We start from the raw sequence: 26,518 nt of genomic DNA, 5'->3' as shown, positions 1-26,518 counted from the left end.
CACCAGCTGCTAGACTAGATCTGACCAGTCTAAGACTAGATCTGGACAACCTAAGTCTATGAGCATGAACTGATGAAGACTATTGAGGTATTGAAACCAGCTGCTAGACTAGATCTGACCAATCTAAGTCTAAGAGTAGATCTGACCATTTTAAGTATATGAGCATGAACTGGTGAAGACTACTGAGGTATTTCCAACTGCTGCTGGACTAGATCTGACTAATCGAAGTCTAAAACGAGATCCGACCAAACTAAGCCTAAGACTAGATCCGACCTATCTAAGTCTATGAACATGAACTGAAGAAGTCTACTCTGATGAGATGCAAAACATCTTCCAAGACAAACCAAAGAGTCCAGTTGCGATGGATTGACTGCCCTGAGACTACAAAGACCTGGATGACTGACAACATCCATGGACACTGTGTACAGTATTTTCTCTAATAGCCTTCAATGTGATCGATGCCCCGCCCTAAGTAATTGCCATCTGGTAAACAAATCGCGACACACCTCACCTTATGCAGTCACCGAGGAGGTGCTTTTATCTTTTATTGTGACGGAAACTGTTGCAGCAGACGTCTCCACACCAACATCGGAAACCGGTTATGTTCAGAACCGGTTCCCAGTGTATCAATTTCTTGGAATGGCTTGCAAATTAGTCTAGCGATTGCCTCAGCAGGTATTTCTTTCAACCGCAATAAACTTTGATTTCTCAGTTTTTTTTTTTACCATTTGAAGGTTTTTTGTTAATATTACTTTCCAACAAGATTGCGGCCGACTGATGAGAGGGTTAACTCTGTTCATTTAATTCTGCTGTTGAATAAACGCGACTGAGTGAATCCTCTTGTTGACAGCGAGAGACACGGAAAACAAAAACACAGACATTGCAATTCATTCATTTTCATGTATTGCTTAATTTATTAAAAAATAAAATGACCGGGTCTAGGAAAACCTGAAAAGTATGTGCCTTTGTTTCGTTTGGGAACTTTGTTATTGCTCATTGGGAAAAAGGCAGCCGGTGTCTGATTTGCAGCTAAACAGACTAAAGTGCGAAGCATAGCCAAGACCAGCCGGAGTCTAAGACTATGAGCATCAACTGATGAAGTCTACTGAGGTATTGGCACCAGCCCCTAACCTAGATCTGACCGATCCAAGTCTATGAGCATGAACTGATGAACTCTACTGAGGTATTGGAACCAGTTCCTAACCTAGAGCTGACCAATCCAAGTCTATGAGCATGAACTGATGAACTCTACTGAGGTATTGGAACCAGTTCCTAGCCTAGATCTGACCAATCTAAGTCTGAGCATGGATTGATGAAGTCTACTGCGGTATTGGCACCAGCCGCTAGACTAGATCTGACCGATCTAAGTCTAAAACTAAATCTGATCAATCTAAGTCTGAGCATGAACTGATGAAGCTTACTGAGATATTGGCACCAGCTCCTAGCCTGGATCTGACCAATCCAAGTCTATGAGCATGAACTGATGAAGTCTACTGAGGTATTGGCACCAGCTGCTGGACTAGATCTGACCAATCCAAGTCTATGAGCATGAACTGATGAACTCTACTGAGGTATTGGCACCAGTTCCTAGCCTAGATCTGACCAATCTAAGTCTGAGCATGAACTGATGAAGTCTACTGAGGTATTGGCACCAGCCACATGACTAGATCTGACCAATCTAAGTCTAAAACTGAATCTGATCATTCTAAGTCTGAGCATGAACTGATGAAGCTTACTGAGGTATTGGCACCAGCTCCTAGCCTAGATCTGACCAATCCAAGTCTATGAGCATGAACTGATGAACTCTACTGATATATTGGCACCAGCCCCTAGCCTAAATCTAACCAATCCAAGTCTATGAGCATGAACTGATGAACTCTACTAAGGTATTGGCACCAGCCCCTAGCCTAAATCTAACCAATCCAAGTCTATGAGCATGAACTGATGAACTCTACTAAGGTATTGGCACCAGTTCCTAGCCTAGATCTGACCAATCTAAGTCTGAGCATGAATTGATGAAGTCTACTGAGGTATTGGCACCAGCTGCTAGACTAGATCTGACCGATCTAAGTCTAAAACTAAATCTGATCCATCTAAGTCTGAGCATGAACTGATGAAGCCTACTGAGGTATTGGCACCAGCTGCTGGACTAGATCTGACCAATCCAAGTCTATGAGCATGAACTGATGAACTCTACTGAGGTATTGGCACCAGTTCCTAGCCTAGATCTGACCAATCTAAGTCTGAGCATGAATTGATGAAGTCTACTGAGGTATTGGCACCAGCTGCCAGACTAGATCTGACCAATCTAAGTCTGAGCATGAATTGATGAAGTCTACTGAGGTATTGGCACCAGCTGCTAGACTAGATCTGACCGATCTAAGTCTAAAACTAAATCTGATCAATCTAAGTCTGAGCATGAACTGATGAAGCTTACTGAGATATTGGCACCAGCTCCTAGCCTGGATCTGATCAATCCAAGTCTATGAGCATGAACTGATGAAGTCTACTGAGGTATTGGCACCAGCTACGAGACTAGATCTGACCAATCCAAGTCTATGAGCATGAACTGATGAAGTCTACTGAGGTATTGGCACCAGATTCTGGACTAGATCTGACCGATCTAAGTCTAAAACTAAATCTGATCAATCTAAGTCTGAGCATGAACTGATGATGCTTACTGAGACATTGGCACCAGCTCCTAGCCTGGATCTGATCAATCCAAGTCTATGAGCATGAACTGATGAAGTCTACTGAGGTATTGGCACCAGCTGCTGGACTAGATCTGACCAATCCAAGTCTATGAGCATGAACTGATGAACTCTACTGAGGTATTGGCACCAGTTCCTAGCCTAGATCTGACCAATGTAAGTCTGAGCATGAACTGATGAAGTCTACTGAGGTATTGGCACCAGCTGCCAGACTAGATCTGACCAATCTAAGTCTGAGCATGAACTGATGAAGTCTACTGAGGTATTGGCACCAGCCACATGACTAGATCTGACCAATCTAAGTCTAAAACTGAATCTGATCATTCTAAGTCTGGAGCATGAACTGATGAAGCCTACTGAGGTATTGGCACCAGCCGCTAGACTGGATCTGACCGATCTAAGTCTAAAACTGAATCTGACCAATCTAAGAGAGCTGCTAGACTAGATCTGACCGATGAAAGTCTAAGACTAGATCTGACTAATCTAAGTCTAAGACTAAATCTGACCAATCTAAGTCTATGGGCATGAACTGATGAAGCCTACTGAGGTATTGGCACCAGCTGCTAGACTAAATCTGACCAATCCAAGTCCGTCATGTATTGTGAGGATCAAAGGAGGCCTCACTGGTGAGATTTTGGCCTTTGAAGTGTGAATGAAAGTTCCAAGTCAGGTGGATCGCTTGTAAAAATACCCGCAAAAACACTTGAGTGTGGATCACCAGACTTTGTACCGTATTTTTCTGACTATTAGGCCCACTCAAAATCCTTTCATTTTCTCAAAACTCGACAGTGCGCTTAATTTACGGAATAATTCTGGCTGTGCTTGCCGGCCTCGAAGCAATTTTATTCGGTACATGGTGTAATGATAACTGTGACCGGTCGATAGCAGTCACACATAAGAGACGCATGTAGACTGCAATATGACGCCAGTAAACAACACCAAAACGTTAAATGTTCCGTTGAAAAAAAAGAACATTACACGCGGCTCTCAAAAAAATCTGTCAAAATATTTTAGTACGACTTTACTAAAACATAATAATACAAGTATTATTATTAGCAGACATCTGGCGTTTTATTTTGCAATATCATGCAAAAGGAACTTTTCTTAACTTCTGGTACCTGCTGATCTGTATTTCGGATCTGCATAAGTCCTGAAAATTTGCGCAAGTCCGCCACTGTAGTCCGTGCCGACACCGTAGTCGATAAGCTTCTTTATTTTCTCTATCTTCTTGTTTTGGGACATTCACCCTCCGCTGTTGCCATTTCTAATATAAAGTAGTGTAAAGTTCTTACTTAGAACTGTCAGTAAACTCGCCATGAAAGCTTTAAAACATACCGGTATAGTGAGTCTACATTATTCACCCAAGGACTTTTTAGTTATTAGAGAGTTCCGGTTTCACGGGACACATTTCCGGCATTGTTGTTGCACTAGTGAGCCACGGATGAGGAGATGCTCATCCGTTATTGATTGAAGTAAAACAGTTAGCTCCATCTTTGGACACTTATTCCTCTCCCGTCCTTGCACGCTACACCGTGACAACAAAGATGACGGGGAGAAAACCCTGTGGAAGGGTTAGCCACGTAAATAAGACCGCCCACAAAACGGGGAGTCCCGAAGAGACTGTCAGAAAGCGACTTGAAGATGATCATCTATGCAACATTTAGACCACCATTACAAGTTATGTAGACCTCAAGGAAGTCTTTTACATTTAGAAGAAAATGACTCCTTTAATGCGCCATATAGTCCGGTGCGCCTTATATACATACTTGCCAACCCTCCCAGATTTTCCGGGAGACTCACGAAATTCAGCGCCTCTCCCGAAAACAAATTTTCTCCCGAAAATCTCCCGGAACTCAGGCGGGGCTGGAGGCCACGCCCCCTCCAGCTCCATGCGGACCTGAGTGACGTGTCAACAGCCTGTTTTCACGTCCGCTTTCCCACAATATAAACAACGTGTCTGCCCAATGACGTTATAACTGTAGAATGATCGAGGGCGAGTTCTTGGTTTCTTATGTGGGTTTATTGTTAGGCAGTTTCATTAAAGCCCTCCCAGCGCGGTAACAACACACTACAACAGCAGTCACGTTTTCGTCTACCGTTAAGCAGTCCGTCTGCCGTAAACGGTAATGTTGTGACACTCTTAAACAGGACAATACCGCCATCTACTGTACATGCATATGGTTAGGAAAATAGTGACAGAGAATAGAACAAGGATGAACAATTCAACCCTTAACTCAACAATGAGTAGATGGGTGTTATGTGTGTGTATATGTGTAAATAAATGAACACTGAAATTGAACTATTTCTTTTATATATATATATATATATATATATATATATATATATATATATATATATATATATACACATGGCCATGTACTGCTTGCCTGTGTATCGGCTGGGAACATCTGTGCGCTGCTGATCCGCCTCCGCTTGGGATGTTTTCCTGCTGGCTCCGCTGTGAACGGGACTCTCGCCGCTGTGTTGGATCCGCTTTGGACTGGACCCTCGCGACTGTGTTGGATCCATTATGGATTTAATTTTCACAGTATCATGTTAGACCCGCTCGACATCCATTGCTTTCGTCCTCTCCAAGGTTCTCATAGTCATCGTTGTCACCGACGTCCCACTGGGTGTGAGTTTTCCTTACCCTTACGTGGGCCTACCGAGGATGTCGTAGTGGTTTGTGTTGTGGTTCATGCAGCCCTTTGAGACACTAGTGATTCAGGGCTATATAAGTAAACATTGATATATGTGTCTTGATTGGATTATCCAGAGAATAGTGCTCGATACCGTGGTAAAGCGCAATATGTGGGTTTGGGAAAAATCACAAGACTACTTCATCTCTACAGAACTGTTTCATGAGGGGTTCCCTCAATCATCAGGAGATGTTTGAGGGAACCCCTCATGAAACAGTTCTGTAGAGATGAAGCTACGGTATCTACATATATATATCTATATATATATATGAAATACATGACCCTTAACCACACCCCCCACCCCCACACCCCGAAATCGGAGGTCTCAAGGTTGGTAAATATGCTTCTATATGAACATAGACCTGACTGGACCCACTTACCGGAAGTGCGCCTTATAATCCGGTGCGCCCTATGGTCCGGAAAGTACAGTAACCGCTGATTCGAGTCTTCGGCATTATGAAACATCCTAACTTTCTGCAATAAACGAGACTTCACGTACCTGTATGAGAACTTGATACGTGTTTCACGTCATGGGAGAAGTTTTATTGAGTACATTTAAGTCCATAAAATACTCTAATAGTCATGACTGTAACTCTGTCTTGAAGGCAGGCTTTGAAGTCCACAAAGACCCTTCACTCCTGATTACGCTGATACTAAAGCCAGATAGCCTCCCCTCTTGTCGGCCCCTCACCTCCTTGTCCTCCCCCTTGACAGGTGCACTGAAGGGGGGCCCCACCTCTGCTTCCTGGCCCACTACTGCCACACACTTTGTGGGGAGCAGGCTCGGGCTTTTGATACTAGGGCTTGGCTGCCAGATGGAAGTTGCACGGTGGGAGGATCTGCGGTTTCTCTTAAAGAAAGACCAGAGCATAGTTGGAATGCCAGCCTTCAGAGCTTTTTTCTCATCCGCAGTCCGTGGTGGAGGTGGTGATTTGACGGGGGGGGGGGGTTATCCGAAGAGAAAGGTTGCCTGTCTTTCCTCACTGGGAACGCTCCCAAGCAGAATGAAAAGGAAAACAAATTCCTCACTTCACACTGGGTGTCTCGTTTCTATGCCAAGAAGAGCTGAATAAAGTTGGATGAATATGAATGACGGTTTGGTCTGGAACAATAACAACACTACTACTCGAGACAAACCTCATCTGAGCCGACGACGTCTACTTTGGGACAAAAGATGATCCGGAACTTTTTTGAGGCTGAATATAGTGAGGCGGATGAGGTACACAAACAAACTAAGAACATAATGAAACAATCACTTCTACCGCTTTACCAGCCGCTCGGTTGGTAGAGAGGTTCGATTCCCGCTTCCGCCGTCCTAGTCACTGCCGTTGTGTCCTTGGGCAAGACACGTTACCCACCTGCTCTCAGTGCCACCCACACTGGTTTAAATGTAACTTAGATATTGGGTTTCACTATGTAAAATGCGCTTTGAGTCACTTGAGAAAAGCGCCGTATAAATATAATTCACTTCACTTCACTACAATGTCTGCTCTCACTGGGATGGCGACTGATGGGATGTTTATAGCTTTCTGTTTAGATGAAGAATTATTCACAATACTGACGCAGACCCGAAACCAATATCCCTAATACTTGGTTAATATTCAAGTAAATGGCGCTTTTTGGATGGTTTTTATGGGAGGAATGAGAGGACCTCCCATTGGCACCGCTGGAAGTGGACTTTTATTTACGAGTTAGGATGTAGAAAATGGATGGATGTTTCACCTGGACTCTTGACTTTCCTCCTTGCGAGATGGCTTTTTGCCATATCTGCAAGGCTAAAAAACATAAACGTAACTGACACGGAGGAAACTTTACATGCTCGTAACGCTTTCTTGGGGTACCGTATTTCCTTAAATTGTCGCCGGGGCGCAAATTAATTTAAAACCTCTTCTCACTCCGGAGTTTACCAAAGGCATGCGGTAAAAGCAAGCATGCGCTAATTATTTTAAAACCTCTTCTCACGCTGGCGCTTACCAAAGGCATGCGATAAATTTAGGCCTGCACTTATAAATTTGAGTGTGATGTAAGGATGCCATCATGAAAAGCACATTTAATAAAAAAAAAACGTTATTATGGTCTTACCTTTACTTATAAATGAAGTCCATGTGCAGCTCCTTCTGATCAAAAGCATCGATAACTTAAGTCTTCCTTATCTTTCTTCAGTTTTAAATCATCAATCAATCAATCAATGTTTATTTATATAGCCCCAAATCACAAATGTCTCAAAGGACTGCACAAATCATTACGACTACAACATCCTCGGAAGAACCCACAAAAGGGCAAGGAAAACTCACACCCAGTGGGCAGGGAGAATTCACATCCAGTGGGACGCCAGTGACAATGCTGACTATGAGAAACCTTGGAGAGGACCTCAGATGTGGGCAACCCCCCCCCCTCTAGGGGACCGAAAGCAATGGATGTCGAGCGGGTCCAACATGATACTGTGAAAGTTCAATCCATAGTGGCTCCAAGACAGCAGTGAGAGTCCCGTCCACAGGAAACCATCTCAAGCGGATCAGCAGCGTAGAGATGTCCCCAACCGATAAAAGTCTCTCTGTCTCGATGGAGATCTTCCTTTATTACCTCCTGCTTCGATTGAAAGTCCAGTTTAGAAAACTGTTTTATTTTAGATATGTAATCGTCCATGTTAAAAGCGCAAGCGAGAGGAAAAAATAAACGATCGCTGCTTGTTGTCACTTCTTCTGCAGCCGAGTAGTCGCAAGAAGGAACACTACCGCCCTCTACCACCAGGAGGCGGGAGTCATTTAATGACTCATATTTGACACACGCAGCTACGGTATATTAATAAAACATGGCTGCTTACTGTTCTTTTTAGCATATTCAATAGCTTGGACCTTAAATCCTACTGAATAGCTCTTAATATTCTTCCCTTTATGCGATTTTAAATCATTGAAATCAGCCTCCTGTATTTTGAAAATGATGACAGGTGAAGTGTCACTCGTGACGTGACGAGTTTGACCCTGTGGAAATTCTAGGCATATGGTAATTATTTTGCGAAACGAGTTTGACCCGGCGGAAATTCTAGACATGCACTAATAAAAATAATATTTTGCAAAACGAGTTTGACCCGGCAGTAATTCTAGGCAGGCGCATACTATATACCCGGCGGCAATTCAAGGAAATACGGTAACTCTTTTTAGTTGACTTTGTACCCGGTCAACCTGTACCGTCATGAAACTCTACCTGACCCTATGCAATCGTCTAATAAAAATTCTTCATTCAATCGATTTATTATAGTTAGTCAGAAAAGGTCGGTTAAGGAAGCTAACGCTACTAGCTGTGTTCACTTACCAGAGTAAGTGTAGGAGTTCAGTGATCCCTCTGTATGGCAGAAATCTACTTGGTACGGCGGTCAAAGTTATGCACTAAGTAGCGGGAAAAAACACGATTTGATTTGTTTCTTCTTCGGTAGTTGCTTCAGGTCTTTACGGTGCAGTCCTGTCGATCTAGCGCCACTACAGTGGATCAACGCCGCAACTGCGGCCATCAATCGCTCAATCAACACAGCCGGAGCTTTACGCTGTTTTCGAGCGATATCAATCGCTATGGCTGTGGGCGGCACAAAATTATCTGTAGGCGGCCGCCACGCAATTTTGAACGTAGGAAAAACCCCTGCAAACTTTGCAGCCACCCGTTCCATGCCCGTTGTTTCGCTAAACCAAAGTAACGACAACACTTTTCTTTTGATCAAACGTCGGCTTTAGCCATGTTTCGCTACGTGTGCCGCTACGGAAGTAAGGGGATGACGCAAGCTACGGAAGCTACTGAGGGGCAAAAAGTATGTCGTAACAAGAGCAGAAATCGTCAGCGACAAAAAAACTGGGATATATCGTTAACATCGGTCGTAAGCATAAAAATCAGAGTCCCTTCATCTTATTCTGCCTGCAAGCTATCTGCTAATCTGGAGGAGGTTGCTAACAGAGATGAACCCGGTGTGGTTGTATTGAGGGACGCTTTGGTCGTCCATTGCAGTGACTTCACTCACGTGTTAAAGGTTAAGTGGAGCCACTTTACAACATCGGATCGGTTCGCAGTGTGAAGTGACTGGGATGGGAGTCAGCACCTCCAAGTCCGAGTTCATGGTTCTCGCCCGGGGAGGAGATCTTGCCCCAAGTGGAGGAGTTCAAGTACCTCGGAGTCTTGTTCACGGGTGAGGGAAGAGTGGATGGTGAGGTCGACAGGCGTCTTCAGTAATGTGTACGCTGTATTGATCAGTTGTGAGGAAGAATAAGCTGAGCCGGAAGGCAAAGCTCTGAATTTACCCGTCGATCTACGTTCCCATCCTCACCTATGGTCATGAGCTTTGGGTCATGACCGAAAGGACAAGATCACGGGTACAAGCGGCCGAAATGAGTTTCCTGCGCCGGGTGGCGGGTCTCCCCCTTAGAGATCGGGTGAGAAGCTCTGCCATCCAGGGGTAGCTCAAAGTAAAGCCGCTGCTCGAGAGGAGCCAGGTGAGGTGGTTCGGGCATCTGGACAGGATGCCACCTGCACGCCTCCCTAGGGAGGTGTTTAGGGCACGTCCAACCGGTAGGAGGCCATGAGGAAGACCCAGGACATGTTGGGAAGACTATGTCTCCCGGCTGGTCTGGGAACGCCGAATGGGATCCCCCGGGAAGAGCTGGACGACGTGGCTGTGGAGAGGAAACTGTGGGCTTCCCTGCTTAGTCTGCTGCCCCCGCGACCCGACCTCGAATAAGCGGTAGAAGATGGATGGATGGATGGAAACTAAAACAACCCCAGAGGTGCACAAACAGGAACTAAGGGAGTTTACCATGAATTGATTAACGTGGTCAGTTGAAAAACTTATTCGGGTGTTACCATTTAGTGGTCAATTGTACGGATAATGTACTGAACTCTGCAATCTACTACTAAAAGTATCAATCAATCAATCAATCCAAAACTAACAGAACATAACAAAACATGATTCGGGCCACGGATCATGACAAATTAAGAGCCTTTGTTTGTTTACTTACTATTAAAAGACAAGTTGTCTAGTACGTTCACTATTTTACTTAAGGACTAAATTACAATAACAAACATACGTTTAACGGTCAGTCCAGATTGGATTCCCAGACATGGTCCTATTTAACGGTTCAAACGAGCCGCGCAGTACCTCAAATCATCCAGGCGCAGGTTTTACAACCCATTCATCGACTGAGAAACCCAATTCCGAGTACAGGAGGCACGGACGCGGTGGTTTATTATGGACGACCCTAAACCATGAATGGCCGCAAGACAGAGGGGGGTCCCTTTTAAAAAGGTTTCATTGGCCACATCAAGCTTCAATGGTGGCCTATCGGACCATCTCAAATCGAGGCTAATTAGCAAGACATTAAGGCTACATGCACCGCGTCCGGTTATTTAACTGCTTTACCGCGAGAACGGGAAGAAGACGTGTTCCCACCACGAGAGCTGTCTTGAGAAACAGCTTTTTTAAGAGAGGACGTTAAGTTTAAAGAGCTTCTGGGAAGACCCTTCCGTCTGCGGTACCGCAGGGAAAACCTGAGTTTTTAAGTACAGACTTGTTTGAGGGCAGAAAAGTTCCTATTGTCCCCGAGGGCCACGGGCAAACAGCGGGACAGGTCACCTCGTGGGCTTTACCAGACGAAGAGTTTATGGAACAATAAATTGCAACGGCAGCCTTTCACTTTCCAGAGGAAAGGAGGACCGGAGTGTGTCTTTGACGCTCGGCGGTGGGAGGATGGTCAGGATTGGTCGGGGAGGGAAAATAAGAACGAAGGGGGTTGTGGGTTATGGACTTGTCCCGACTTCACCCCGGCACCGCACAACCCGTCTTCGGCGGGGTTTGTGAGAGACATTCCCGGGCATAATAAGGTCCGGTGAATGAAATCTACGCAGAGATCAGACCTTGATCCTGATGAGAAGGAGACAGCGGATCATGAGTTTCTCGCGGGCTGCCAGAGACCCATTGCCGGGTTTTTACTTTGTCAGTGTCATGGAAACCCAACATTCCAGCCTCTTGTTTGGGCCGTGGGGACGGGAGTGGCAGCCAGGGGCGCAGGGGGATTCGTAATGAAAACACAGTCGGATTATTCACCGTCAAAATGACAACTCAATGATGAAACATTCCAAGAGTTTTCTGAAATGTTCTGAGACGGGTGGTCATGAAACATACAGTCGTTCCTTAATCAGTGATGTTCCCTTAGACCAGGGGTCCGCAACCCAACATGTTGAAAGAACCATATTGGGCCAAAAATACAAAAAAAAAACAAACATCTGGAGCCACAAGAAATGAAAGGCCGTATATACATCTTAAAATAAAGGCAACACATAATGTAAGTGTCTGTATTAGCTATATTAGCCTACTATCAAAATGACTTTAAAAGTCTTATATAAGTGTTATAATGAAGGCAACACATGATTAAAGTGTCTATATTAGCGTATTATCAACATTATTTTAAGTCTTATTTAAGTGGCATAATGAAGACAACACATGATGTAAGTGTCTATATAAGCTATAATAGCCTACCATGAAAATGACTTTAAAAGTCTTATATAAGTGTTATAATGAAGACAACACATGATGTAAGTGTCTATATTAGCGTATTATCAACATTATTTTAAGTCTTATTTAAGTGGCATGATGAAGACAACGAATGATGTAAGTGTCTATATTAGTTAATTAGCCTACTATCAAAATTACATTAAAAGTCTTATATAAGTTATAATGAAGACAACACATGATGAAAGTGTCTATATTAGCGTATTATCAACATTATTTTAAAAGTCTTATATAAGTGTTATAATGAAAACAACACATGATGAAAGTGTCTATATTAGCGTATTATCAACATTATTTTAAAAGTCTTATATAAGTGACATAATGAAGACTACACATGATGAAAGTGTCTATATAAGCCTACTATCAAAATGACTTTAAAAGTCTTATATAAGTGGCATAATGAAGACAACACATGATGTGTCTATATTAGTTAATTAGCCTACTACATAAATTACATTAAAAGTCTTATATAAGTTATAATGAAGACAACACATGATGGAAGTGTCTTTATTAGCGTATTATCAACATTATTTTAAAAGTCTTATATAAGTGTCATAATGAAGACAACACATGATGTAAGTGTCTATATTAGCCTACTATCAAAATGACTTTAAAAGTCGTATATAACTGTTATAATGAAGACAACTAATGATGAAAGTGTCTATATTAGCGTATTATCAACATTATTTTAAAAGTCTTATATAAGTGACATAATGAAGACAACACATGATGTAAGTGTCTATATAAGCTATAATAGCCTACCATGAAAATGACTTTAAAAGTCTTATATAAGTGTTATAATGAAGACAACACATGATGTAAGTGTCTATATTAGCCTACTATCAAAATGACTTCAAAAGTCTTATATAAGTGTGATAATGAAGACAACACACGATGTAAGTGTCTATATTAGTTAATTAGCCTACTATCAAAATTACATTAAAAGTCTTATATAAGTTATAATGAAGACAACTCATGATGAAAGTGTCTATATTAGCGTGTTATCAACATTATTTTAAAAGTCTTATATAAGTGACATAATGAAGACAACACATGATGTAAGTGTCTGTATAAGCTATAATAGCCTACCATGAAAATGACTTTAAAAGTCTTATATAAGTGTCATAATGAAGACAACACACGATGTAAGTGTCTATATTAGTTAATTAGCCTACTATCAAAATTACAATAAAAGTCTTATATAAGTTATAATGAAGACCACACATGACATGTCTTTATTGGTTATATTATCCTACTATCAATATGACTTTAAAAGTCTCATATAAGTGTTATAATGACGGCAAACACATGATGAAAGTGTCTATATTTGCGTATTATCAACATTATTTTAAAAGTCTTATATAAGTGACATAATTGTGAATTATATTTATATAGCGCTTTTCTCTAGTGACTCAAAGCGCTTTACATAGTGAAACCCAATATCTAAGTTACATTTAAACCAGTGTGGGTGGCACTGGGAGCACGTGGGTAAAGTGTCTTGCCCAAGGACACAACGGCAGTGACTAGGATGGCGGACGCGGGAATCGAACCTGCAACCCTCAAGTTGCTGGCACGGCCACTCTACCAACCGAGCTATACCGCCCCAATGAAGACAACACATGATGAAAGTGTCTATATTAGCCTACTACCAACATTATTTTAAAAGTCTTATATAAGTGACATAATGAAGACAACACATGACGAAAGTGTCTATATTAGCCTACTATCAAAATGACTTTAAAATTCGTATATAAGTGTTATAATGAAGGCAACACATGATGTAAGTGTCTATATTTCCCCCCCATCTTTTTCCATTTTCATTCCTTGTTTAAAAATGCTCCAGGGAGCCATTGGGGCGGCACAAAAAAGCCGCGGGTTTCTGACCCCCGCCTCACACCTTCTAATCCCTAGATGCCGACAGCATCTCTATGGAACAAAATATCACCAAAAGTGGATGTTTCTCAGTCATCAGAAGTTTCCAGAATTCCTTAATGGAAACAGAATATAGCGGCTCTACCACGCTGGTAAATGACTCATTACCGTGGGTACTGTGTATCCATGACACCCCACAAAACGTCCGACAGCGCCCGAGTCCACCATATGACTTGGCCACATTCCTTTCACCACAACCCCAGCCGTCGCATCGCAAACCACGGCAGCCATGTGTAATTTATGCCTCAGGACATCTGGGAGAGGGTGGCAGGGGTCCTCATCGCCACAAAGCAAGTGTGAAATCACTTAACATGTCACGACTGAGTCCCATCACACGGAGGCAAAGGGGGGCTAATGACTAAACTAATGACTGATGTCAAGCATGGAGTCTGTCAGCTTGAGTCCGGACATTTCACTCACATTATAGATTCTATAGCAACTGTATCATTCGCTTCTTTTTAAAAGTTACTTACCAGTGATTGATAGACACGTTTAGACCTGTGTGGCTTCATAATTTGCGAGCATCAGACCCACAGGGAAGCCCAGACTTCCCTCTCCCCAGCCACTTCGTCCAGCTCTTCCCGGGGGATCCCGAGGCGTTGCCAGGCCAGCCGGGAGACATAGTCTCCCCCAACGTGTCCTGGGTCTTCCCTGTGGCCTCCTGCCGGTCGGACATACCCTAAACACCTCCCTAGGTGGGCGTTCAGGTGGCATCCTGACCAGATGCCCGAACCACCTCATCTGGTTCCTCTCAATGTGGAGGAGCAGTGGCTTTACTTTGAACTCCCCCCGGGTGGCAAAGCTTCTCGCCCTATCTCTAAGAGAGAGCCACCTGGCGGCGGAAACTCATTTGGGCCGCTTGTACCCGTGATCTTGTCCTTTCGGTCATAACCCAAAGATCATGACCGTAGGTGAGGATGGGAACGTAGTTCGACCGGTAGATCCCCACAACGGATCGATACAGCGTCCGCATTACTGAAGACGCCGCACCGATCCACCTGTCGATCTCAAGATCCTCTCTCCCCTCACTCATGAGCAAGACTCCTAGGTACTTGAACTCCTCCACTTGGGGCAGGGTCTCCTCCCCGACCCGGAGATGGCACTCCATCCTTTTTGCGGGCGAGAACCATAGACTTGGACTTGCTGATTCTTTTGTAATATCAAATACCGAAAATCTAGTTGAATGACCTTGCAGAACGTGCAATCAATGGACTGAGTGAGACCAAAAGCTCCTCCACAGGACCTGGGGACTCCACTCTCTTCGCCACGGCAACCACCTTCAGTCATCTTCAGATGCCGAGAAGCTGGTAGCTTTTAATGACACAAGCTTCCTTTTAGTTTTAGCTACCATGAAAAGGACGCACTTTTTCGGTGTCCAAGTCAGAGTCGTACTTTCTGTAAAATAACCGATACAAAAGAGGTGTGCACAGTATGCAGAGTTCGTATCTAATACGTATTAGGGGTGTGATGACTGGTTGGCCATCAATCTGTATTTGCTGATTTTTGGGGGAAGTCCTGGGTTCAGTCTCGGGATCTTTCTGTGTGGAGTTTGCATGTTCTCCCCGTGACTGCGTGGGTTCCCTACGGGTACTCCGGCTTCCTCCCACTTCCAAAAATATGCACCTGGGGATAGATTGATTGGCAACACTAAATGGTCCCTAGTGTGTGAATGTTGTCTGTCTGCATTGGCCCTGCGATGAGGTGGCGACATGTCCAGGGTGGAACCCCGCCTTCCGCCCGATTGTAGCTGACCCACGACCCCAAAGGGAACAAGTGCTAGAAAATGGATGGGTGAAGTATGCCAATGCTTTGGGCTGACACTCTATTTACTTTTAGACCCCCGGCTGCTAATCGTGTGTCTCCATTAGGGTTGTACGGTATACCTACTAATTAATCAAAAATGGTACTATACTCTGTTTGAAAAGTATCTGTTACTGGACGTGATGGCGCGACATTTGCTGGTTTTACGAGCAGAAGAACCTGTTCGGCAGCGCACACACACACACGGAGTACTTACAAGCCGACACGGCGTGTAGACATAAAAAGGGAGAACAGACACGTTTTGGTGTAAAAAGTAAAGATACCGTAGTTCCTTGAATTACTGCCGGGTCAAACTCGTTTCGCAAAATAATTAGAGCATGCTCGGTATTACTGCCGGCTCAGGATTAAATACCTTTCGCAAAATATTATTTTTATTAGCCCGTGTCTAGAATTTCCACCGGGTCAAACTCGTCACGTCACGGGCGACACTTCCCCTGTCATCATTTTCAAAATGGAGGAGGCTGATTTCAATCATTTGAAATCGCATATAGAGATAAAGATTAAGAGCTATTCAGTAGGACTTAAGGTCCAAGCTATTGAACATGCTAAAAAGAACAGTAAGCAGCTATGTTTTATTAATATACCATAGCTGCGTGTGTCAAATATGAGTCATTAAATGACTACCGCCTCCTGGTGGTAAGAGATCCTTCTTGCGACTACTCGGCTGCAGAAGAAGTGACAACAAGTGCCGTAATATGTGCTGGGAACGGATATGACGCGGGACCTTTTAGGATGTAACACCATTACTCTTACGCTGGCTATGTAAACAAAACCGGGCTGAAATAAAGCATGTTCCAGTCATAAATACCCAGGGTATTATTTCATACAATAACACTTCATGGTGGCAGCGGTGGGATAAAGAGATCGCCCGCGTAGCAGAACGGGAGGGGGAGTTGTCCGAGGATAATTTTGTCATCGCCCGAGGATAATTCTGTCGTCGCCCGCACTACACGAGAGGAGCCGGGCTAACTAATAGCACCGGTCTGCACGTCGGGAGCGACCCAAACGAGAGCGCGCTATGGCTACACACCTACCGACCAGGAACTGCACCAGCAAGAGCGAGCAGCGTGTGTTTATTTTTTCCTCTCTCTTGCACTTTGAACATGGAGGATTATATATCTTGGACTATTAGCACGGACTTCATTTATACAAAGGTAAGACCCCTTGTATTATGTTGGGAAAAAATACGTTGATTATGTTGCGGGTCGTTTTGACCCGTACTGTGTAAATGCACTCAAAACAGTCAAGAAAACAGGTTAAACCAAGAACAATTTATTTTAGGTTATATAAACATTTAGAAAAGTGACATACAATACATTTTTTATTCCAATTGTATTAGATTATGGGTCAATTTGACCCATTTCAGTTTTTGTGTTTGTCAAAGTACTGGTTATCCTTTCTTTTTCTTGCTGAAATCTGGTGACTTTTCCTCATCTAGGGTCATGAACTGGTGTGTAAAATCTGGACACTTTGTTGAGTAGTGGAATGTCTTGCATAGTTTGTATACAAAGATGATGTTGCGGGTCATTTTGACCCAGACACTTTAATGTGGGTAAATAGCCAAAATAAACAAGTCTCTTTGATGTACTTTTTACTTTGATGTACAAATGTTTGAATTCTGATTGTGTCTGAGACCCAGGTGTGTGAAGAGAGGGAACTTTCTCAAACGTGTCCTTGTTACTGTTCTCATGTCATCTCTTTTGACAAACTCACCAAAAATGAGCTCCAGAAGGATGACATCTGAGGAGACAAGGACAAGTGTGAGAAAGTTCCCTCTCTTCACACACCTGGCTCTGGGTCTCAGAGACAATCAAAATACAAACAATTGTACATCAAAGTAAAAAGTACATCAAGGAGACATGTTTATTTTTGGATCCGAACAGCTATTTACCCACATTAAAGCGCCTGGGTCAAAATGACTCGCAACATCATCTTTTTGTACAAACTCTGCACAAACATTCCACTACACAACAAAGTGTCCGGATTTACACACCAGTTCATGACCCTAGATGAGGAAAAGTCACCAGATTTCAGCAAGAAAAAGAAAGGATAACCAGTACTTTGATCAACACAAAAACTGAAATGGGTCAAATTGACCCATAACATAATACAATTGCAATAAAAAATGTATTGTATGTCACTTTTCTAAATGTCTATATAACCTAAAATACATTTTTATTGGTTTAACCTGTTTTCTTAACTGTTTTGAGTGCATTTACACAGTATGGGTCAAAACGACCCGTAACATAATCAACGTCATTTTCCCCAACATGAACACTTCCAACACTCAAATTTTTAAGCGCAGGCCTTAATTTACCTCAATTTACCTTAATTAGCGCTCCGGCGACAATGCAAGGAAATACGGTAAAGGTGCAGTTATAACACTGAAATACCCCTCAGGAAGAAAAAAACGTGGCAACTTCACCGGTTTTGGGTTTTGTACCTCGCGCCGGTGTTTTGGTTTTTCCCGTCGACTTGTTTCACCTTCCAACGGGACCTTGTCGCATTGCGTGTTTAGTTGGCCGGATTTCCCGGAATGCCGCAGCCCGCATTGTCAACCCAGGCCCAGCAAGTATTATTTTCAGCGGTCGCCCTGCTCTAAAGAGAGCCAATGAATAAAAGGAAAAACGGGCGACAGCTAAAGTCTTTCTGATCCCCTTCTCCATGCGGTGGTAAGCCGGGGGGGCGATCATCAGCGCAAACGTGGCTTTGACTGTCGGGGTGTGATGCAGTTTTGTCCGAGGGTGCAGAGGGGGCAGGAAAATGGGCAGTAAGCCGCCCACTCTAGTTGTATTTTGGGACCGAATGTCCCTTTGGGACAGAGAACCCTATTGTATTTCGGAGATTTGATTATTATTATTATTATACTGCCGCCTCTTTGAGCTGTAATTGGACCCCCTTAACATGCTTCAAAAACTCCCCAAATTTAACACACACATCAGGAATGGCGAAAATTGACATCTAATCAAAAAACCAAAACTCAACATTGCGCTCTAGTGCCCCCTAGGAAAAAACACAGACAAAACTGCTTGTAACTTCCGGTAGGAATGTTGTAGAGACATGAAACAAAAACCTCTATGTAGGTCTGACTTAGACCTAGATTTCATACAATGACCTCCTTCAGCAAAAATGAACAGGACGTTGGCAAAAACCCTTTCAAAACAAAAGTTTCCTTAAAAAATGACATTTTTGCCTCTTTGAGCTGTAATTTGACCCCCTTAAAATGCTTAAAAACGCACCAAATTTAACACACACATCAGGACTGGCGAAAATAGCGATCTAAAAAAACCACAAAAAAAAACCAAAACTCAAAATTGCGCTCTAGCGCCCCCTACAAATAAAACATGGACAAAACTGCTCTTGGGAAGAAAACACAGACAAAACTTCTTGTAACTTCCGGTAGGAATGTCGTAGAGACATGAAACAAAAACATCTATGTAGGTCTGACTTAGACCTAGATTTCATACAGTGACCGCCTTCAGCAAAAATGAACAGGAAGTTGCAAAAACCCCTTCAAAACAAAAGTTTCCTTAAAAAATGACATTTTTGCCTCTTTGAGTTGTAATTTGACCCCCTTAAAATGCTTCAAAACTCACCAAATTTAACACACACATCAGGACTGGCGAAAATAGCGATCTAATAAACGAAACCAAACCCCAAAACTCAAAATTGCGCTCTAGCGCCCCTAGAAATAAAACACAGACAAAACTGCTCTTGGGAAGAAAACACAGACAAAACTTCTTGTAACTTCCGGTAGGAAGGTCGTAGAGACATGAAACAAAAACCTCTATGTAGGTCTCACTTAGACCTACATTCCATTCATTGACATCCTTCAGCAAAAATCCAAAGGAAGTTGGCAATCACCCCTTCAAAACAAAAGTTTTGTAAAAACCCGTCACCTTTCTTCAAACATTATCTCCTCTGAGCGCGTTTGTTGTGTCGGCTTCAAACTCGCACAGGAAAGAGATTGAACTCTTCTGATTAAAAGTTGCGCGGAGAGTTTTTCTAACCGCTCCGTTTTGATTTTACGAGCCTTCAAAGAACCGCGGGACCACACAATGCAGAGAAGGTAGGTACTGTGCGGGTAAAGATATGTTGACTAGTTGAAAGAAAGAGGCACCAGTTTGACTCCAGGATACAGAGAAGGTAGGTAATGTGCAGGTAAAGATATGTTGTCTGGGTGATGGCAGGAAGCACCAGCGTGTATGGGTGAAAGAAAGAAGCAGCAGTGTGACCCCAGGATGCAGGGAAGGTAGGTCATGTGAAGGTAAAGATACGTTGAATGGGTAAAGGCAGCTTTATTTCACTTGTATTTTCACTTTAGTCTGCAATAAATGGTCATCCCATTGCGGTTTTAGCTCATCAGCGCTGAACCAAGACTATTTGTCGTACCCTTACTCCATTTGATTGCGGATAACATGCAGGTGTTGGGAAACCAGACCTCAGCTTTGTTTCATTGAGCTTGCTGACTTCATGGCAGTACATCTATTCCCACCCTTATCGTTGGCTGTGTTCTGGGGGTTCTTACCTCACCCGTTTTAATTTCCCCAAAAAAAGGGGGCTTCTGATTAACAGACTTGCAAACTTCTAATCCTAGAAAGGTCACAGTCGGCCATGATTGTTTATGCACTTGGCTTTCAGGTGGACTTTTCTTTGTAGGTTTCTGCCACCTCTGCTTTACGGTCTTGTTGCCTAGACAGACCGTTGACTGCTTTAGTGTTGACCCCGACTGCTGGGAATGGATGGTGGTCGTTTGACATGGCTGCCATGGCCACCCTTTAAAGCAGTAAAGCCAGAATGTCATGGAGTCGTCCGGTTGCCAGCGTGGGTGGAAGGTCCGAGATATGGAATTTTTATGGTTCCTGTCTTTTTAAGTCTCATAATAAACAGTGCGGGCCAAAAGTTTGGACACACCTTCTCGATCAATGCCTTTTCTATATTTTCAATACTCATTTTTGATCAGGGGCATACTTGCCAACCTTGAGACCTCCAAATTTGGGAGATGTGGGGGTTTGAGGTCAGGGGAGGGGGGTGGTTTGGGAGTAGATAGATAGATGGATAGATAGATAGATAGATAGATAGATAGATAGATAGGGTCTTTATTGTCATTGCACGAGTACAACGAAACTTCGTTTTCAGCACAAACCCGTTCAAGATTAGACAAAAACAAACAGTGTACAGGGTTACAGAACAGGAACGCTGATGGGTCGCCACAAGGCGCCCCGTAAAAGATGGGAAAAAGGTCAACGCTGGGGAAGAATGAGTTAAAAAATGCAATCTAGACTAGTCTAGAATCTAGCGCGGGTGTATAATGTAGCCCGAAAGAGTTAGGGATGCATGGGATTCTGGGTATTTGTTCTATTGTGTTACAGTGCGGATGTTCTCCCGAAATGTGTTTGTCATTCTTGTTTGGTGTGGGCTCACAGTGTGGCGCATGTTAGTAAGAGTGTTAAAGTTGTTTATATCACAACCCTCAGTGTTGTGATACATGCTGTTGAGCAAGTATCCCTTGCAGTCAATCCCGAGTGATGACAAACGGCGCATACTACATATGACTGGCCGGCACGCAGGTTGCATGGCGTAAAAGCAGGCGCGACGACATGTCCTAGACCATTGGTTCTCAAACTTTTTTTGTCATCCCCCACTTTGGACAAGGGGGAGTTTTCAAGCCCCATCCGCCCCCATCGCCCAAACAGAACCCTAATGCCAAGATTAACATTTTCAAATTTATTGAACATCAAGTTGTATACATTCAAACTCAATAACATAAAATAACATCAAGTTCAATATTAAATAAAATAACTTGCATCAAGTTCAATAATGAATTAATTTAAAGTGCCACTTTTTTGTGTTTTGATCAAATTTACCGCGCTCACAACATTTGTTAAAACCTAATTGAGTTCGGGGCTGAGCTGCCTTGACGCGAGTGCTTCCCGGTGAATGACACAATGTGTCCAATGCGCGTTTGCCGCAACCCTCTTTATTCGAGCCTGCAGCCCGTTTCTTGACCCTGCCATGGTCTGTGCGCCATCAGAGCAAAAGCCCACGCAGTTTTCCCATTTAAGGTCGTGTTCTTTGAGGAAAATGTCCACCATCTTGAACAGCTCATCAGCACTGGCTCTTTTTCTTTTTTTTTGTATTTGCAAAACAGCAAATCCTCGCACAGTGACTCGCCATTCACAAAGCGGACGTATGACGTATGCGATGAACAGGCAGTCTTTATTGCCGTCTGTAGCTTCGTCCACTTGTAAAGCAAAACGGCTTTCTTTTAATTTGTCTACGAGTTGTTCCTCAAGATCAATCAATCAATAAATGTTTACTTATATAGCCCTAAATCACTAGTGTCTCAAAGGGCTGCACAAACCACTACGACATCCTCGGTAGGCCCACATAAGGGCAAGGAAAACTCACACCCAGTGGGACGTCGGTGACAATGATGACTATGAGAACCTTGGAGAGGAGGAAAGCAATGGATGTCGAGCGGGTCTAACATAATACTGTGAAAGTTCAATCCATAATGGATCCAACACAGTCGCGAGAGTCCAGTCCAAAGCGGATCCAACACAGCAGTGAGAGTCCCGTTCACAGCGGAGCCAGCAGGAAACCATCCCAAGCGGAGGCGGATCAGCAGCGCAGGGATCACTTGCAATATCGCATATATGTCTCGCAACTGTGTCGTTTGACAGTGATTTACAGTTTGTATAGAAAATGGGGTTGTAAAAAAAAAATCTAAGAATATAATAAAAAAAAAAGTTTAATTTCCTCCCATTTCTCGCGCCCCACCTGTCATGTCTCTATCCCCCACCAGTGGGGCCCGACCCACACTTTGAGAAACGCTGTTCTAGAGATTGGCTAAGGTATTTCCGTCACGGCACACTCTCAAAATTGTTGTCCGGGAGATAATCGGAGAGTGATTACCCCGGGGGGTTTCTGGGAGAGGCACTGAAATCCGGAAATTTAGGGGAGTCAGCAAGTATGCAGCTGAGCCACATCAGAAGGATCAAAGAGCCGCATCCGGAGCCCCGGGTTGCTGATGTAGATGATTAAAAGCAGGGGACCAAGAACAGAGCCCTGGAGAACCCCAGAGGAAACGGGAGACGGGGGGGATTCGAATGTCCCTTAATGCTATAAATCCTCTAATTGTACATGTTTTTTCTTATAGACGATGGACGTTGTGACTTCGCAGAGCATCCAGAGGGCTTCCAACAAGTGGTCGACAAACGTCTGGACGAGATGCTGGAGGTCCTGAGAGGCATCATTGGCAAACACAAGAGCCTCAACTGGGTCACGATTCACAGCAAAGCTGGAGCCGTCGCCGCTTTAGTCAAGAGTGAGTCGCGATGTTCGCTTCTCCGAATATTCCCTGTTGTGCAATCAACCGTTTTCCACACTCTTCTCCCCCGTTTTCTTGTCTCGCTTTGTCTCGCCTACTCATTTTTCCATGACAGTTTACTAACGCAATTACGGCGTCAAGTCTTTTTGAATACGATGCCACAAGTTTGGCACATCTACACTGTATTGCCAAAAGTATTTGGCCAGCTGCCTTCACTTACATGGACTGGAAGTGCCATCCCATGGAATTGTCCAAAATGTTTTGGTATCCTGGAGCATTCAAAGTTCCAGTTACTGGAACTAAGTCTCAAAGGACTGTACAAACCATTACGACTACGACATCCTCGGAAGAACACACAAAAGGGCAAGGAAAACTCACACCCAGTGGGCAGGCAGAATTCACACCCAGTGGGACGCCAGTGACAATGCTGACTATGACAAACCTTGGAGAGGACCTCAAATGTGGGCAACCCCCACCCCCATCTAGGGGACCAAAAGCAATGGATGTCGAGCGGGTCTAACATGATACTGTGAAAGTTCAATCCATAGTGGCTCCAACACAGCCGCGAGAGTTCAGTTCAAAGCGGATCCAAGACAGCAGCGAGAGTCCCGTCCACAGGAAACCATCCCAAGCGGAGGCGGATCAGCAGCGCAGAGATGTCCCCAACCGATACACAGACGAGCGGTCCATCCTGGGTCCCGACGAGCGTTCCATCCTGGGTCTCGACTCTGGACAGCCAGTACTTCATCCATGGTCATCGGACCGGACCCCCTCCACAAGGGAGGGGGGGACATAACGAGAAAAAAGAAAAGAAGCGGCAGATCAACTGGTCTAACAAGGAGGTCTATTTAAAGGCTAGAGTATACAGATGAGTTTTAAGGTGAGACTTAAATGCTTTTACTGAGGTGGCATCTCGAATTGTTACCGGGAGGGCATTCCAGAGTACTGGAGCCCAAACCATAATTCCTCCTCCACCAAATTTCACACTCGGCACAATGCAGTCCGAAATGCAGCGTTCTCCTGGGAAACCTCCAATCCCAGACTGGTCCATCATATTGCCAGATGGAAAAGCGTGACTCATCAGTCCAGAGAACGTGTCTCCACTGCTCTAGAGTCTAGTGGCGATGTCCTTTACACCACTAAATCCGACGCTTTGCATTGGACTTGGTGATATATGGCTTAGATGCAGCTGCTCGGCCATGGAAACCCATTCCATGAAGCTCTCTGCGTACTGAACGTGGGTTGATTGGAAAGTCACGTAAAGTTTAGATCTCTGTATTGCAACTCAATCAATCAATGTTTATTTATATAGCCCTAAATCACAAATGTCTCAAAGGACTGTACAAACCATTACGACAACGACATCCTCGGAAGAACCCACATGAGGGCAAGGAAAACTCACACCCAGTGGGCAGGGAGAATTCACACCCAGTGGGACGCCAGTGACAATGCTGACTATGAGAAACCTTGGAGAGGACCTCAAATGTGGGCAACCCCCCCCCCCCCCCCCCTATAGGGGACCGAAAGCAATGGATGTCGAGCAGGTCTAACATGATACTGTGAAAGTTCAATCCATAGTGGCTCCAACACAGCCGCGAGAGTTCAGTTCAAAGCGGATCCAAGACAGCAGGGAGAGTCCCGTCCACAGGAAACCATCCCAAGCGGAGGCGGATCAGTAGCCTAGAGATGTCCCCAACCGATACACAGGCGAGCGGTCCATCCTGGGTCTCGACTCTGGACAGCCAGTACTTCATCCATGGTCATCGGACCGGACCCCCTCCACAAGGGAGGGGGGTGACATAGGAGAAAAAGAAAAGAAGCGGCAGATCAACTGGTCTAACAAGGAGGTCTATTTAAAGGCTAGAGTATACAGATGAGTTTTAAGGTGAGACTTAAATGCTTCTACTGAAGTAGCATCTCGAACTGTTACCGGGAGGGCATTCCAGAGTACTGGAGCCCGAACCATAATTCCTCCTCCACCAAATTTCACACTCGGCACAATGCAGTCCGAAATGCAGCGTTCTCCTGGGAAACCTCCAATCCCAGACTGGTCCATCAAAAGCGTGACTCATCAGTCCAGAGAAGGTGTCTCCACTGCTCTAGAGTCCAGTGGCGATGTCCTTTACACCACTAAATCCGACGCTTTGCATTGGACTTGGTGATATATGGCTTAGATGCAGCTGCTCGGCCATGGAAACCCATTCCATGAAGCTCTCTGCGTACTGAACGTGGGTTGATTGGAAAGTCACGTAAAGTTTAGATCTCTGTATTGCAACTCAATCAATCAATCAATCAATCAATGTTTATTTATATAGCCCCAAATCACAAATGTCTCAAAGGACTGTACAAACCATTACGACAACGACATCCTCGGAAGAACCCACATGAGGGCAAGGAAAACTCACACCCAGTGGGCAGGGAGAATTCACACCCAGTGGGACGCCAGTGACAATGCTGACTATGAGAAACCTTGGAGAGGACCTCAGATGTGGGCAACCCCCCCCCCCCCTCTAGGGGACCGAAAGCAATGGATGTCGAGCGGGTCTAACATGATACTGTGAAAGTTCAATTCATAGTGGCTCCAACACAGCCGCGAGAGTTCAGTTCAAAGCGGATCCAAGACAGCAGCGAGAGTCCCGTCCACAGGAAACCATCCCAAGCGGAGGCGGATCAGCAGCCTAGAGATGTCCCCAACCGATACACAGGCGAGCGGTCCATCCTGGGTCTCGACTCTGGACAGCCATTCATCCATGGTCATCGGACCGGACCCCCTCCACAAGGGAGGGGGGGACATAAGAGAAAAAAGAAAAGAAGCGGCAGATCAACTGGTCTAAAAAGGAGGTCTATTTAAAGGCTAGAGTATACAGATGAGTATTAAGGTGAGACTTAAATGCTTCTACTCATTGCGCAGAAAGTCTTTGCACTATGCGCTTCAGCATCCGCTGACAGCTCTCTGTCAGTTTACGTGGCTGAGTTGCTGTTGTTCCCCAACTCTTCACTTTTCTTATAAAAAAAGTTGCAATTTTTTTGTGGTCCCCTTTATTTAGAAAAGTACCGAAATAATTTTAGTACCTGTAGCAAAATATTGGTATCATTACAACACTACTCCCTATATGTTGTTATTTTTTTCTATTTATTAGTTTACTATCTGTTCATATTCTCTTTAATTTGTATGATTATTAATTGTATTTATTAATGTATTATTATTTAGTTTAGTTTAGTTTTTTTTGCTGTTTTTCTCTTTTTAGGGGGAGACTTGGCATCGTTGAGATAAACAAAAAATATTATTTTGACATTTCGGGCAGACAATAGATGAATTATGTATGCGACTATGATGTGATGGAGAGGAATTCTGATGCTGGATGTCAATAGAAAATAAAAACAAAACACAATCAACTAAACATGACTCAACAAAATATAACTTAAAATATGCAAAAGAAAAATGACTTTTAAGCAAGATTGGCGTTCAAAAAAT

The 26,518-nt window shown here is 44.0% G+C and overlaps 1 protein-coding gene across 3 annotated transcripts in view; it reads left to right on the top strand.

Annotated features, from left to right (window-relative positions):
- The window catches only part of arhgap29a (Rho GTPase activating protein 29a), a 162,077-nt gene that overhangs the window by 38,990 nt on the left and 96,569 nt on the right, over positions 1 to 26,518 (top strand). For all 3 annotated transcript variants that reach the window (XM_061922336.1, XM_061922338.1, XM_061922335.1), the window contains exon 3: positions 22,873 to 23,040. In XM_061922336.1, the coding sequence (XP_061778320.1) occupies positions 22,873 to 23,040 (168 nt within the window). The remainder of the gene's footprint in view (positions 1 to 22,872; positions 23,041 to 26,518) is intronic.

This window comes from Nerophis ophidion, linkage group LG15 (genome assembly GCF_033978795.1).
Source record: "Nerophis ophidion isolate RoL-2023_Sa linkage group LG15, RoL_Noph_v1.0, whole genome shotgun sequence".
In the NCBI taxonomy this organism is placed as follows: domain Eukaryota; kingdom Metazoa; phylum Chordata; class Actinopteri; order Syngnathiformes; family Syngnathidae; genus Nerophis; species Nerophis ophidion.
This window is presented reverse-complemented; position numbering and strand designations above follow the sequence as displayed.